The 16,363-nt window shown below is 46.7% G+C and overlaps 1 protein-coding gene across 2 annotated transcripts in view; it reads left to right on the forward strand.

Moving 5' to 3' along the window:
• Scfd2 (sec1 family domain containing 2) overlaps positions 1 to 16,093 on the forward strand; it is a 311,750-nt gene extending 295,657 nt beyond the window's left edge. The window contains exons 8-9 of one of the 2 annotated variants that reach the window (XM_070012469.1): positions 5,389 to 5,508; positions 15,663 to 16,093. In XM_070012469.1, the coding sequence (XP_069868570.1) occupies positions 5,389 to 5,508; positions 15,663 to 15,755 (213 nt within the window). In that variant the 3' untranslated portion in view covers positions 15,756 to 16,093. The remainder of the gene's footprint in view (positions 1 to 5,388; positions 5,509 to 15,662) is intronic. The other variant, XM_070012470.1, reaches the window with a different exon arrangement.
• The last annotated feature ends 270 nt before the right edge of the window (positions 16,094 to 16,363 follow it).

Here is a 16,363-nt window from a genome sequence, read left to right on the forward strand (position 1 = left end):
CTGAGATCTGAGGATCACGGTTCAAAGCCAGCCTGGGCAGGAAAGTCCAGGAGACTATTATCTCCAATGAACCACAAGAAAACTGGAATTGGTGCTATGACTCAAATGGTAGAGTGCTCACCTTGAGCTGAAGAGCTCAGGGACAGTGCCCAGGCCCAAAGTTCAAGCCCCACCACCACCACCACAACCAACAACAACAACAACAACAAAAACTATTAGTTGAACAAATGATTGAGTAGTCTTGCTGCTGTTTTAGGGTCTTGGAAGTCCAGTTCTGACCGAGCCTTGTATGTCTTAGGACAAGTCTTTAATTCCTAGGGAAGTTGGTGCAGCCTGGCTCAGGGCTCCATTCCAGGACCAATTGACCATGACTAGTCAGCAGGATCACATTGTAACAGCTTCCAGGAGCCCACTCTCTGACCATGTGGGTAAAGGAGGCTGTTGGCTTAGGCAAGAGACAGATACCTATGTGAAGGGTAAACCAAAGGAGGAGGCTGCAATGCTTGGTAAGAAATGTATGCGTTATCCTGCCCATGTAATTGTAACCCCTCTGTACAGTATGTTCACAAATAAAATTAAATTAAAAAAAAAAAAAACAAGAGACAGATACCTACAGAGGAGTCTCCAGCAGGTATCAGGTTGCTTTGGGTTGACGGACCAAATGATGGGCTTCAGATGAAAGTCTAATGTCAGACTGGAATTTGATCGAGAGAACCTTGAGAGTCACCTACTGTAGCTCCTTATTCTTCACATAAGAAAAACAAGACTCAGAGAGAGAACTAGTCACTGTGGCCCATTATATTTAATGCTATTCTGACAAGAAAACATGTTGGCATTCAGCATTAGTGTACAAGTCCTGGAATTCTTTGCAATACTATTTATAACCACTGTTTTGGATTCTCTTCATCTTAATTATGCTTCACTATGAGTTAGGGTTTGATTTGTATCTAACATTACTAAATCTGTTCCATGAGTTGTAGGGAGATGGATTTGATACGAATCATTAAACAAAAACAAAAAGTTGGCTTTGGCAGTCTGTGTACTTTGTCAGATAGTGAAAGTTCATTGGGAGCCTCCTTTGTGTGCTGGCCATGTTGTGGGTACAGATAATACAGATGAACTAGCCACCTTGCCTACTATGGCATTGCTTATATCTCATCACTGACAGTTTGTTGGAGAGATACACAAGAAAGCTGGGGGCCCAAAGGAGGGGGGTGCTGGGAGAGCACAAAAGAGTAGTTCAGCTGGGGACTTGGATGCTACTGTCAGACCAGTAGGAGTCAGGCACAAAGTGATGAAATCCATGGTCCATGGAGGAGTACAGTTTGTTCCCAATAGCTGGAGCTAGGTGGCATGGCATGTGGGGAGTAGAAAATGGAGATGGAGATAAGCAGGAGCTAGATCAACAAGGACTGGAGGCTTGAGATTTGTCCCCAAACAAGGCGCTGTTGAATGATTTAAAGGAAGAGCTAATAACTTCATGTTCATTTTAAAAGAATTGCCCTGGCATCACTGAGCAGTGGCAACAAGAACCAGCTTGGCATCAGTTGGGAAGGAAAGAGAGGAAGGGTAGAGTCTGTCCTCAGTTAAAGCCAAAGGAATGAGGGGCCAGGATGAAGTGCCAGAGGACTCCACAGGACTGGGTATACCTTGGTATACATTGGCAATAAAGAGAATGGAGCTATCCAGCTCTGGCATTATTGGATGGATAAAGTAGACATTGTCTGTGGTTGAGAAGCAGGAATGGAGAAGAAGGTAGCTTGCATTTTAGTCTTGTTGAGTTTAAGGACCTACGGGACAGTCAGTGGAACCCAAGCCAGTAGTCCACAGCTGGAACTATGGGAAGCATGAGGCAACCCGATAAGCAAGGTCCTTCTCTAAGTGACTAATATTTCTTTAAAAGTGTAGAGCTTTAAAGATATAAGGTAATATAAGGCCTTTCATTTCAAAGAATAGTTTTATAATGGCAGTGTGTGGTATTGTAAGGCAGAAGGTTTGCTTATAGCCCTCCAGTGAGATCGACATGCGTTCAGTCTCAACCTTAATTCGATGACTTGGAACTAAGTTGTTTTAGCCATTAAGCTTGAAGGTCTCTATCTGTAAGGTGGAGTTTCACAGTCTTAAGGACTGCCTGCAGTGATACCTGCTTTCCCCTTCCCCCACACGGTTTTCCTCTCATTCACTTACTTTCCTTCATTCTTACCACCTTACTTATCCTTATACTTGTTCACCCTCTTTACCCGCTTACTTATAGACTTTCATCCCTCTCTTCCCTCTCCTCCCCCACTAAAATAGAAGCCTTTTAACAGTGCGGGTTCTTCTCTGGTGCACTGCTGAGTGCCTGATGCCTGCAGCAGCATCTGGTCCTCAGATGTTTGTTGCATGGGTGAATGAGTGAAGAGGCAGCACAGCATAGAACATACAGTGTGTGGTGACAGTGGTGGTATTTTCACTAACTCCTGTTGAGAGAAAAGCTGTTACCAAGGGCTGTCACTCAGGTCATCCTAAGGCCTCATCCCCTTACAGCCCACACCTGTTTCTGCCTTTTTAAGGCACTGCCCATTGCTGGAGAGAGGGAAACCTCATCCTGCCTGTCCTAGGAACAAGGGAGTCACAGATGAGGAGGAACTGAGCAAAGTAGCCCTGTGTGGGTCAGGAATCAGCAGCAGGATTCCCAGATTTCCTGGAGAGATCCCAGGAACCTGCAAAACCTTTCTCTTGACAACTCCCACTTGGAAGCAAATCAGGACATCAAAGAGCTCCCTGAGGCCTCACACCTGCACCGGGGCCTCACAGCCTGCTGCTGTGGTGGGAGGAACCCATCTTCTTTGGCCAGAGTTGGCATCTTCAAGTCACAGCCCGGGGAAGGTTTAGAAAATGAAAGAAGAGAGAGCAGAGAGTAACAAATTCCTGCCATCAGAATGGCAGAAGTTGTGTTGAATTCTTCCATCTTTAAAGTGGGTCACATGGGGAACCAACCTACAAACAGGACTCCACCGTCTCTGACTGCTATTGGGATTCAGATGAAGTTTCCACTTCCTCACAGCCAGCTGACTGGACACGCTCTGAAGAGAAAGTCCAGTATCAAAACCTAAATCTAAAGTGAAACCCAAATAGCAAACACCAGTATGCATTAATTGGAGCCATTTATTCATGTTGAAACTAACATTCCCTCCACTCCTTAGCCCCAGGAAATTGTTCTTTGTTTGCTGCTGCTCATTTCATTTCTCCCCTTTTCATCTCTCAGTGAGTGCATCCTTCTTCTCGGCATGTGCCTCAGATCCCAGACTGTCTTATGGAAAGCATACGTCTTAGGGAACAGACTGTGCCACGCATAAGCTTTGCAGCCAGTTGTATTTCTGTCCTCGGATTAAGTGAGAAGTGACAGGTTTTTGGAAGGCTGAGAGGAATTTGGGGGCCAGTTACTCAGCCAGAAAACTGCATAAAGTAGAAAGTTTCTGGAAGACGTCTAAGAGAAGAAGAGCATCTCCTGTAAACCAGTGCCTCTCGTTCATTTACTCACTTATCTATTTACTCACTTATGCAACACTTTTACTGAAAGTTTACCTGGTACTAGATACTACACTCAGCACCAAAAATGGCCAGGTGAATGTCCTTCAGTCCTGGCCCCCAGAGCCCAGGGTCTGAAAAATCTTTTGTGTCTGGGAATCAGGAAAGATTCTCCCAAGGAGAATGACAGCAGTGCTCTAGCCAAAAACATAAACTTAGGGAATACCTGAAAGATTTCTAAAGACAGGGGAGAAAATAAGTTCCCTCGAGGATAGTGTACTAAGAAGAACAAGAGGCCAAAAGATAGTGCCTCAAGCAATATAACATGTAAAGAGGCAGACCAAGAAAAGAAAGGGATGAAGAAATCTAAGAGACAAAATTAGAAAATTAGAAAGAACAAGAGCATACTGTCTCAATAGCAGAGTCGCATGTCATCAACTGTGACAAATACCACAGAAACTTCCTCTTTGATGAAGCCTAAAGGTGTCCATTGACTCCTACACGAGCATGGTCATTAGTGATCTCAGCTGTTCTGGGGACAGTGGGATAGCAGCAGGGTGACTGCAGGTGCATAGAGTATGGTTTAGATAAAAAGCGATCAACAAATGTAGAGAGGGAAGGAGAGATCCAGAATAGAAGCGGGAGGAGGAGAAACCAAGAGCCTTTTTTCAAAGATGACTTTGTAATTTTTGTCCAGTGTTTTGAAGACCTTCAGATTTTCTCACATCCTCTCTTTCCTTCCTCTCTTCCATCTTTTCCTCCTTTTATCCTCTCTCCATCCCTTCCTTCTTTCCTTCCTGGCTTCATCATGGGCTGCTGCCCCATGTTGCATCCTCTCTGCACAGCCCGGGGCCCTCAGAGGGTTTGTGCGTGAGTGAGCAGACACTCATGATCACTTCCTCTCTTCCTCTCCTGTTGGAGTTAAAGCCTGTTTTCTCCACATGTGTCTTCACTGGGTCAGGTGGACAGCTGGAAGCACCTCCCAGCAGTGGTTCCCAGCATGCTCTAGTTTCCATGAGCCTCTAGCTACCGCTCCTAGATGTTGACTTTTCATTGCTGGAACTCAGCCCATCCCATTTCTCCTCCTCACTTCCTTGCAGAAACACTGTGGCTTCTAGCTAAGGCCCAAAACCTATCTCCTGTCCTCACCACATCTGTTTATGTACATTTCTTCCACTCAGAGGCCTTCTCATTTTATAATGTATTAACCCATTGCTTCATGGATAGGTGAAATCGTAAGGAATTAGGAAGATAGTCTACAGCACCTGAAGTAGGGTTCATATAGCATAGGCCCTTTGCTGAGGTTGGATGGAAGAAATCACAAGCTTGAAACCCATCAGACCTAATGTCTTTGAGGATGGCGCCCTTTCCATTCCATCCTTTACACAATCTGCTACCACCTGCCCAGAGCTCTGGCTTTGTTAATTTTGGACATTTATGGAACACCTGTTCCGTGCTGGAAAAGGTAAGCACAGAGACCAACAGGGAGCAAGGCAGACACCGGCTTACCTTAGGGGGGACTCTGTTCTAGTAGTGGAGAAACACCCACCCACAAATGCTGTAACCTCAGGAAATAAGCACAAAGCAACGCAACAAGGGAGGGCAGCAAATTAATGCTGAGACCTGAACAGTGATACTCAATGAAGTATTCTTTGGCCTTTCTGCCCTTACAGCTCCACACCTTTAATGTTACTTCTAATAAAGTCTTTGTGTAAAGGATGTACTGAGATGCCCTGCTGGGCATTCTCCTGGTCAATGAGGTCTCTGCTAGCTAATAACCATCAGCTCTCCACTAGGCTACTTCCTCCTACTTGCATGAGGAGGGGCGGCTGTCCTGGGCTGCAATCTGACCTGATGCTGTTCTGTTCTGTTCTGTAGGTGAGCCGGCCTCATCCCAGTGACCACCCCCTCCTCATCCTCTTTGTAGTGGGTGGAGTCACAGTCTCTGAAGCTAAAATGGTCAAAGACCTTGTGGCGTCCCTGAAACCAGGATCCCAGGTACTGAGTCATGGGTGATGTGAATAAGGACCCAAGGGTAGAACAAAAAGGGAGGGAGATGGCCGGGCACTGGTGGCTCACACCTGTAATCCTAGCTACCCAGGAGGCTGAGATCTGAGAATCGCAGTTCAAAGCCAGCCCGGTCAAGAAAGTCCATGAAACTCTTTTTTTTTTTAAATTTGTATTTATTTTTTTATTGTGAAAATACTGTACAGAGGGGTTACAATTACATGGGCAAGATAATGAATACATTCCTTATCAAGCATTGTAGCCTCCTCCTTTGTTTCCCCTTCCCATCCTCCCCCCCCACCCAATCATTCCCGCCCCCCCACCAAAGTTGTAAAGTTCATTTTTGATATAACGACTTGTACTTCTCATTGTTGCAACAGGTCCACCTGTATCCTTATTTAAACGATTTTTTTTCCCCTTCCCCTCCACAAATTATACCAACATCAAATACAGTGAAAGCAGGGGTTATACTGTGGGGGAGGGACATACAAAGCATGAAACTCTTATCTCCAATAATCCACCAGAAAACCGGAAGTGGTGCTGTAGCTCAAGTGGTAGTGCACTAGCCTTGAGCTGAAGAGCTGAGGGACAGCACTCAGGCCCCGAGTTCAAGTCCCACCACCGACCAAAAAAAAAGGGGGGGGGTGTTCCCCACATCTGTTCCAGCCTAGCTTTCTTTTCTCTTATTTGCTGTCCCAGGGTCAGCCCAACACCCATGGAAAGCCTTTGTTCCTTGTGGTAGAGGTCTTACCGCTTTAGGAAAGTCCATCATGAGTCCCTGTTCCTTAGTAAAATCCATGCAAATAACTCCCTGTTCTTTGCAAAATAAACTGTGCTCCAGGTGGACAGGGGATGGGGTGCTGCTGAAGAAGAGCTCTCTACTTCTACCCCACCCACTCTTCCTAGTCCCTTGGCTCTTTCTAGGCTCCAAGGCCAAGGTGCTATCATTCTATTCCTGGCTCTTATGGCAGGGGCTCTCCAGTCAGTGCCTAATCACTCAGGAGTTCTGCTTTCCAGGCTCTAGACCATTGAAGGACCCAGACCAGGGACCTCCTTCCTTCCAACTGGCAGTCAGGGGACTGGGTGCTATCCAGAAAGACAATGACTGGTATTTTACTCTCTGCCTCCTGCCAGGTCCTATCCTGTTCCTCAGATGGGAAGGTTGGCCCTGTGGCTACATAGTTAAGAAGACAAACCTTTTGATTGTAGAAGCTCAGGTTCCCATCTGGCTCTCCTTTGACTAGCCAGGTGATCTGGAATTGCTCTCTCAGTGAGGATCCAGCATGGAGGCTGTGAGTCCTGACTCCAGTTCAGGCTGAAGAGTGCCCCTCCTACCACAGTGCCTGGCCCCAGCTGTCATCACTGGTGACCACACTTATCCTCTGCCCTACTCAGCAAGAAGGCTGAGGCTCATGTCCCCAGAGAAAGACTTCTGGAACAAGAGGCCCTTGCCTGCAGGCTACAGCCTGGCTGAGGACAAAGAGCCTGTAACTAAGGTTTAAAACTCTTGTTTCAGCCGGGTGCCAGTGGCTCCTGTCTTTAATCCTAGCAACTCAGGAGGCTGAGATTTAAGGATCACAGTTCAAAGTCAGCCCTGGCAAGAAACCCCATGAGATTCTCCTCCCCACACCCCCACCCCCCGCCATGAGACTCTTATCTCAATTAACTACTAGAAAACTGGAGGTGGCTCTGTGGTTCAAAGTGGTAGACCACTAGCCATGAGCAAAAGAGTTCAGGGACAGCTCTCAGGCCCTGAGTTCAAGCCCCACAACTGACCACCTCACCACCCCTCCTCCCCCCAAAAAAGTCCTTGCCCTTGCTTACAGGTCCTCAAATACTCCCTGAGACAGGGGCATGGGGGGACTGGTTAAGTTGGTTTACTGTCCACATAGCTCACACAAACCAGGAGCAGTGAGATTCAGCCCGGTCCTATCTGCTTATTCATCAGAGCTGTTGCCCTGTGTCCTGCCTCCAGCCTAAGCTCTATGAGTCCACACAGCTGGCTATGGAGGTCTGTGCTCCCCTGCGGCAGTCCTGCTTGTTGCCCCAGGCCCTTCCTGAATCTCTGCTAGCATCCCAAACCCATACTACATAATGATGCCCAGGAGTGTTCACTGACCACTGTGTATTTGCTGGCTGGCTTATGCTCCTAAACCAGACATGGGTTCCTGGAAGGCAAGGGTTACCCAGGACTGAGACATGGCAGAAGCTTAGTAAACCTGGTGGTTTGCTGGATTTATTGACTAAGAGAATGGAGTTGGGGGGAGCAAACTGTTGTTGTTGAGTAACTCAGCCACTTGGGAAGTTGATCCTTATTGGTGCCTAGATCTCAGAACCGAGGATTTAGGAAACCATACCTGATTCTTCAGTGAGACTAGACATGCACTGTAACCACTTCTGTTATTATCGCCTGTTATTGTCATAGCTAGTGACATTTCTGATGAATTGGTAAATCCAGTCTCATTTAACACACTCTATCAGGAGAGTCAAGCATCTGTTTCATGAGTGATTGGCTTTATCTGTTGTGGCTGTTGTTCATTTAAATCAGAAAGATGGCTTCTTACTGTCCCTTCCGTGGTGAACCAAGTTCTTAGAAGTTCAGAACAGGGCTGCATTGTAACAGTGGGACAGACATAGTAATCCCCAGTTCTGGAGCCTGCCTTAGGTTTGCTGCAGGCTTGACCTTGCAACCCAGGCATCTGCAGAAAGAGACTGTAAGGAATTTGGAGCTTTAGGGGGATTCAAGGCTTAAGGCTCTGCCTCAGGCTGCTTTTCCTTTGTGCAAAAAGTCAACGAGCCCTAAGAGGATTCTACCTGCCTGGGAAAACTGAGGCAGGGTAGTGATCACAGAGCCCTTGCCCCCAGCTTGTGAGGCAGGGGATTATCTGCAGATTGCTGAGTGACATCAGCCCACTAAAGTCCCTGCCCCTCTTACACCCAACAGACACAGCTGCCCTGGCCCGAGGCTAACAGAACTCAGCCTCCTGCTTGTAGATATGCCTGGACATCAGGGCACAATGGCATGTGTACCAATCCTGTCCTCTGCTTAGAGTGACTTCTGCTGGGAGCACACATGTCCTAACTGGAGGGGTAGGTATTTCAGAACTCATGTACCAGGAGACACCCAAGGTTCAAGTAGCAACCATGGAATTACTCAGACCTGATCATCAGTGGGAACAGTGCCAACTCACACGGGATAGTATAGCATGGAGTGAAGGCCTGCCCCTCCCAGGGCAGCCTCCTCCGGTCTTGAGAAGTTTTACTCTGAGGACTGTCTCCCCCATGAGCAACCAAGTCCCAGTGCCCTTCTCCTCCCACAGGGCTCTCGCTCTTTAGAGCTGACTTTAGTGGGCACAGAGAACTTAACAAGCAAGCTGGCCGTGTACCTAATCCACATGACCGCTCCACAGACATATAAAGCAGGACCCCAAATCATCCCCCACATCTTGTCTTCATACCTTACAGCCACCTGACTCATACCCCTAGGATGCAGACCTGAGAACCCGCCTGTCCTCAGCCCCACACACAGCCTCCCTTTCACACACAGTTGAAGCTGAAAACCACCCCATTGATGCTAACTGATGAGAGCAGAGGAAATTAAGGCCACCTCCCCCCTCTATTCCTTCCAGAGGTTGTGATAGAAAACACTCCTCAGGCAGGGGGCATTTGGAGGTGAGATGTGAAGTGAATTCAGGGATCAGCTATTCAAGGAAACAGATGTTATTTTCTTTTCTTTTTTTTTTGGTGGGGGGGATCCGGTTGTGGGGCCTGAACTCTGGGCCTGGGTGCTGTCCCTCAGCTCTTCAGCTCAAGGCTAGCGCTCTACCACTTGAGCCACAGCACCACTTCCGGCTTTTTTTCTTTTTGCTTATGTGGTGCTGAGGAATCGAACCCAGGGCCTCATGCATGTAAGGCAAGCGCTCTACCACTGAGCCACCTTCCCAGCCCCCAGATGGAATTTTCTTAAGGCCCCTATGAAATGAGCTCTCTTACACAAAGCGTGACAAGTCAGCATGAAACATAAGGAGCTGCCACCATGTCCCAACTACAGGACTTGTTCTCTTTTCTCCCTGCCCACAGTCACTGACCATGCGCTCAGGACAGAAAATGAGCCAAATAAAGAAGCTCCTCACTACAAAAGCTCTCTTAGCCAGGCCCTGGGGGCTCATGCCTGTAAGCCTAGCTACTCAGGAGATCTGAGGATTGTGGTTTGAAACCAGCCTAAGCAGAAATGTCTGTGAAACTCTTATCTCCAATTAACCACCAAAAAGCCAGAAAGTATCACTTAAGTGGTAGAGCACCAGCCTTCATCCAAAAAGACAAGTGACAGACAACAGGCCATGGACACATGTGTACACACACACACACACACACACACACACACACACACACACACACACACACACACACCACCTCTTTCCTTGACTTGACAAAGGAATACAACTCCCTAAACCCATCCTAAGCAGATCAAGGTAGAAGTCTCCATCTGGCCTTCCCCTCTCACAATGCACTTGTAGGGGCACCAGGATATCTCCTAAGTCTGGCTCCATAGCCGGATGGTGACAGTGAGGCCAGCAGAGCCCTGTGAGTGTGAGAAGAAAATAATGAGAAATAATGCTCTCTGGGAAAACAGAGGATCTGCCAGATCAAGGGAAAAAGAAGATGGTGCCAGAAGTTGGGCCCGCCTCCTGCTGCTTTTCATAGATGGGTGCATGTGTCACCTACCCCCACTTTCTTACACTAACACATTTTTGGAACTGAATGTTAAATGAGGACATAATAATATATTTAAGCAGATTCATAATTATAATCACACACCCAATATGCATGCAATTTGAGGGGCTTAAAGAGATCCCTGCTCCATTTTGTTTTTAAATTGCTAGGAACCTTCAAGGGAGGGACAATAATGACAACAAATCACAAGGGACCGAGGTGAAAAGATGCTTAAACTCCCCCTCTTACTGCCTTCAGCAGATCTGGACTCCAACACACTTAGCTGTGGAGCATCATGAATGCAGATCATGTGGTTCACAGGCACTTTCTAGAAAAGATAATCCATTGCCCCTCTGGCTTAACATGGGTATGTGTATACACCTGTGAAGAGCATATATAAGCAGCAGTAGATAGTGTCTCACTATTTTCTGCTCTCAAAAAAGCTCTTCAAATGGATAAATATGCATGTTGGCACTTGTGCCTATGTGAGTTGCTTTGGAAAAAAATCCGTCAAGTTTAAAAGATTACTATCTGCCCCTTTTGATTCTCACTGTTAGAAATCAGAGGATTATGAAATCCACATCCTAAACTTTCCTGCCTCCTCCACCTTGGGCATAAATAGAACAGGAAGATGGCAGCAGCTGCAAATTACAGTGTGACCAGGAAAGCCAGCCTGAGCGTCTGCTGGGGTAGGGAACGCCTGGCCCTTGAAATCATTTGGTAAACTATAGGACAGAAAGGTATGCTTCTCTGTGGTTCTCCTTGTCCACCAAGGCCATCTGCCTGAATTGATAATTTTGTACAGACTGCAAATGATGTTATAAATATCCAGTGGGCCCATGGCAGTAAAGGGCTGGGCTGCAGGTGGACCTGAGTACAGGGCAGACCTCAGAATGAGCATGAGAGCAAGCACCACAGCATGGGGCCAGGCAGTTGCTGGAGCATGTAGTTCCATGGAGCCTGGTATCCCTGGTACCTTCTGCCCCTGTTGCATAGTCAGCCAGCAGATATTTCATTCACACACACACACACACACACACACACACACACACACACACACACACACACACACACACACACACACACAATATTTCTGCATTGTCCTAAATACCTATTGTCAATGAGGGAGCTCCATCTTCAAATTCTCCCCAGTGGACCTGCCTGTCATTAGCAATAGCTGATGGCATCTAAGTCATAGCTGCCATGAAACTACAGTGTCATTTATTAAAGAACCTGTTTTCTCTCTGCTGAATGCTGATTCTTTTGAGATAAGCCAGGAGATGAGGGGTAAAGGTTAAAAATCGGCTGACTCTTGAGCCCTGAATGATGGCCAGGCCTGTGATGAAGGGGAGAAAAATCAACACCAGGATTGGGATGTAGCTCAGTGGCAAAGCACTTGCCTAGCAAATGCAGTGTCCTGGGTTCGATCACCTGTACCGAAAAAGAAAAGACAAAAAAAATACAGTTTAAAAAAAGAAGAAGAAATATTATCACTAGCTGAAAGGAAGAAGAATGGGCAGGGACAGGAGAAGGAGAAAACAGAAACACAAAAAGAGAAAAAAAGAGGACCAGAAAACTCAGAACAGGAGCTGCTAGATGGTGGACAAAGGAGTACACGCAGCCCACAGAGCTCACACCTGGAGGCTGGAGAAGACTCATTTGGCTGAGAGCTCTCTAATGTTCCATTTACCCATGGCTGTGTTCCAGCTTTGTTTAAACTCTAAACCAGGTATAAGGTACATGGCTGTAACCCCACTACTGTAGATGCTGAGACAGGAGGATCAAGGGTTTGAGGCCAACCTGGAGTATATAGCAAGACTGTCTCAAAAAAAATGGTTTTATTTGATAAGCTCATTGGGGGCTCTTCTGAACATTTTCTTTCTCTTTTGAGTGTTTCTTTTCCCCCATTTGGGGCCTACTTTTTAGAAGTTGAAGGGCTATGTTAGCCAAATGAAAATACTCAAAAGCACTCTGCGTGCCAGGAATGCCTAAGATGTAAAATTACTGGAGGACCACCAATTATTGTACAGTATGTGACGGTTACACTGTGACTTGGCTTGCTCTTCACATAGGAATTTTAGACAAGTATGCTTTTTGTTGAACTATTATGGAACAAATTTACCTAGAGCCATTTAGCTGCCTAGTCCTCCTGAATTAAACACAAAACAAAACAACAACAAAAAAAAACTTCCCACTGACCATTGCTAAAATCCCAGCCTCCTTGGTCATATTCCTCTTGCTGATTTCATTGTTAATAAACTAGACCTGTGCTGTGCTAAGTAACGATGACAGAGCCCAGTGAAGAAGGCAGGGAACACTGTGAGATGCCAACATCAGGGGACAGGTTTTTCTCTCAGGGTTTGTGTCTGAATAGGGCAACGTCTGGGAAAGCTTCCTGGAATTGGTGACACCTGAACTGAAGGGCCAGAGATAGGAGTCTCTAGGCACGAAGAGTTGCAAACTCTGTTCAGATCGTGTCTGTCCATTGTGAGGCTGTGAATATTGAGTGTGGCTGGTGCTCAGGACAGACGGTGAAGAGGTTTGGAACGATGGTTGGGACGCAGGGTGCCCAGCAGTGAGTGGACTCCAGAGCAGGGCATATCAAAAGCAGCAAGGAGGTGGCAAGGATTTGAAGCCTGTGAATAACATGTGAGATTTACACTTGGTGAGGTTGTTCTGGCATCTTCACCTCCTCTGCCTCTTCCCTTCTTCGCCCAGCGATGCCCCTGAGCTGCCCAAAGTTGGAGCAAATAATGAGGACAGTGCTGGTGACAGAGACCAGGGTTGCTGCTGTGGTTGTGGGTCTCTCCAAAGCCCGCATCATGCTAAGTGTTATACAGTGAATTTCTTTGCACCCTGCACCTGAGAAGATTCAGCCTCAGCTTCTCTAGGTCAGCTGGCTTAGCTATGGTCCAACTCAGGCTGCATACTCCTACTCCTGCGCTATTAACCTTTGCTCTCTGGAAGAGTCCTTGGGCTCAGTCCTACCCTCTCCCCTCCCCACAACCCCCTAACCTCTGTTTCCCAGCTGGCTCATTTCACCTCTTCCCAGGGCAGGATCCAGACACCATGGCTCTGCCGCACAGAGCAGAACTGATACCTGCCATGCTGTGGAAATGGCTGCTTGTTTACACATGAGAAGCCTGGGGTGGACACCAAATGCATGGTCTCCGGCACCCATGGCCGCCTGACCTGAGAGCTGGGCTGTGGTTGCTGCTCTCGAGTGTTGGCATACACTGACTCTGTAACACTTCCATTCCAACTTCCCAATCCTGCCAGCAAGATATGGCAATCCTCGGAAACCCTCTGACCATACCAGAGAAGAATCTACCACCTTTCCTGTCACCAAGGAGCCCAGGGATGGCAGTGTAGGGGGCTGGTGGTCCTAGAATCAGAGGGGGCTCTTCAGGCCTTTCATACCTCAGAGGGTCACAAAGAATTTCTGTCTTGATGTGTGCATTTTAAAGCGGCTTCCTAATTGTTCCTAATTGCTAGGAGTCTGTAGTGCTCCCTGAAAGCTCTATTGGAAAACTTATGTATGAACATACATGTTTCTCTAGATAGTAATTAGCTGGAAGACTCAGTAGCAAAACCCAATAGAAAAGCAGCTAATGACTGCCACACACTTCCTGTATACGTATGCAGGAGCTTTTGTCATCCCAGTGACTATGCCATGAGCTCAGCTAGTTGTTCCTTCTGAGACACATGAGCTGGTTGACCTCCTAGCTAAACAAATTTTGCATAGTGTCTAGACAATCAACAGGAGATCTGGGGCCACTCAGGGTTGGCCAGTGTCTCTGGTGTGGAGCCCTCATTGGTGAAGAAAACCTGGAATGAGTAGAGATTCTCAGTGTCACATGGTCAAACAATATAGAAACCTTGAACACAGGTGATTGGGGGGGGGGCGGCGGGAATGCATGCACTGTCCTCAAACTCTCTCTTTGGCTTCCAAGAAAAACAAGAAGAAAATGCTTCCTTTTCTCCTCCCCTCCTTTACCTGTGGCTCCTCCCCACTTCCTCCTCCTTACCGTGAATCAAGTACATGAGCTAGTTGGATTGGGAGTTGGTCAGTTCATGGATGTGGGATGACTTAGGGGCAGGAGAAGGGGGTCAGGGCAGTGTCCAGACCAACTTGACCTCTGCTTTAGAAACCCTTTTCCCAAATGGACTCTGGAGTTCCTTCCTGAACCTCCCTCCCCATTTCTCATGATCACATCCTCATCAGTAGATGAACAGTATCTGCTTAGTCAGAGCCTCATCTGATCCTTAAAAATGAATCACACTCCCAGCCCGTGGGGAGCAAGCTATCCCAGTCTTCCAGGGAGAATTCTACCCTAGCAGGAAATCCAGGCTTAGGGAAGCTGGAAACATCACCCAGCAAGCAGCCAAAGGAACCCACAAGTAGTAGAGGGGAAGCAGCCAGGCCTGGATGGGGCCTTGGACCTCCTGACTCAACCACTTAGGTGTGTCCTAGACTGACCAGTTAACTTTGTCATCCTTTATTTTCCTCATCTATAGTGTAGGAATAATAAATGTCATTATTTCCTGAGGGTCTGATGAGGACCAAGTGGAGATCAAATCCCATGGACTTGGTATATATGAACTAATAAATGTTAACTGCTATCATCATCAGCGATCTTACCCATTGAATTATCCCCCTCACTAAAAATAAAAATAGATATTCAAGTTCTACTCCTCCCCCAAGACCTGTGAATGTGTCTTCTTTTTTTAAATAGGATCTTTGCAGATGATCAGGATACAATAAGGCTATTAATCCAATGAACTCTAACCCAGTGTGACTATGTCCAGATGAAAAGGGGAAATGTGGACACAATGACAGACATGTGTAGAGGAAATATAGAGAGAAAAGGCATGGCATGGATTCTCCATTGCAGTCCTTAGAAGGAGGCAACTCTGCCAACAGATCTTAGATTTCTAGTCTCTAGAGCTGTAAAACAGTGAATGTCTATGGTTTAACCCAGTCAGTCTGTGGTGCTAAAAGCTAAGGTAATCATCAGCACCATCTTCATCCCAAAGTATAGCACCCTCCTCTTAGGTATAACTTCTAATGCTCTCTTGGGAAGCCAACGATCCCTGAAAGGCAGAGAAACGTCAATATTGAGAACAAATTATGGCATTAACTATATGCAAGTGAGCAGCAAGGTAGGGGCTGGTCAGCTCAGAAGCATCCAGTGTTGTTCTCAGCCATTCTTAAGGTGGGTGGGTTGATTAACATCCAGGAGACCCAGCCCAGCTGTCCTGCAGGTCATCCTTCCAAGGCTGTGACTCCCTTCTTCCAGTGCCAAGTGGCATTCAACCTGCCTTCCTTCAGGGTGTCCCCTGCAACATGGGTTGCATTTTATTTCTTCTTATCTAGTAACCTGGGATTGACTTCTCTGACTCTTTGTGGTGGTTGGTCCCTGCTGTTGTAGGTCATGGTGCTGTCCACGAGACTTCTGAAGCCACTTAACATTCCTGAGCTGCTGTTTGCCACTGACCGACTACACCCAGACCTTGGCTTCTGACATCTGCTAAAAAGATAAAAGACCTGGCCAAGCTGGAAATACCAATACCAGACTGTCACCATCCAGATTCACCTCCACCTGCAGTGTCTCTGTTACTTACTGTGTCTATGACTGACTTCTGCCAGAAGGATCTTAAGAATCACAGGTGTTGCAAGGTACTTCACATGGATTGCTCATATTTTTTTTAAAAAAATTCATTTTTACAAAGATGTCAGATTGTCTTTAGTTGACTGGATTAGTGACCAATTCCCTTTCTTTTTCATTTACTTTTATTGATCATCTTTCTGAGTCTACCTTTAACTTCCTTAACTAAATAAAAACTAGTAGATAACAACAAATCCTTTGGTGTGATGTTGTTCAAGGAAAAATTAGATGCCCTTCAGAATTAGGAGTGTGAGGAAAACTTGATTTTCCTTAAGATTATAGAACTGAGGCGGGAACATTGCAGCTAGAGTCCAAGGCATTGTTTCTGTCTGAATCTGAAGCATGTCTGAAAAGGCAAAGAAGGGAGGGTGGTGGTGTTGGGGCTGAGCTGGTCGCCTGCCTGCGCCTGCGTGTTGTAAATCATCCATCCATAACAAAGAGCCACATTGTTCCAGCCTGTGCCG

This window comes from Dipodomys merriami, unplaced genomic scaffold (assembly GCF_024711535.1).
Source record: "Dipodomys merriami isolate MVZ:Mamm:240054 unplaced genomic scaffold, mDipMer1.0.p SCAF_9, whole genome shotgun sequence".
Taxonomy (NCBI): domain Eukaryota; kingdom Metazoa; phylum Chordata; class Mammalia; order Rodentia; family Heteromyidae; genus Dipodomys; species Dipodomys merriami.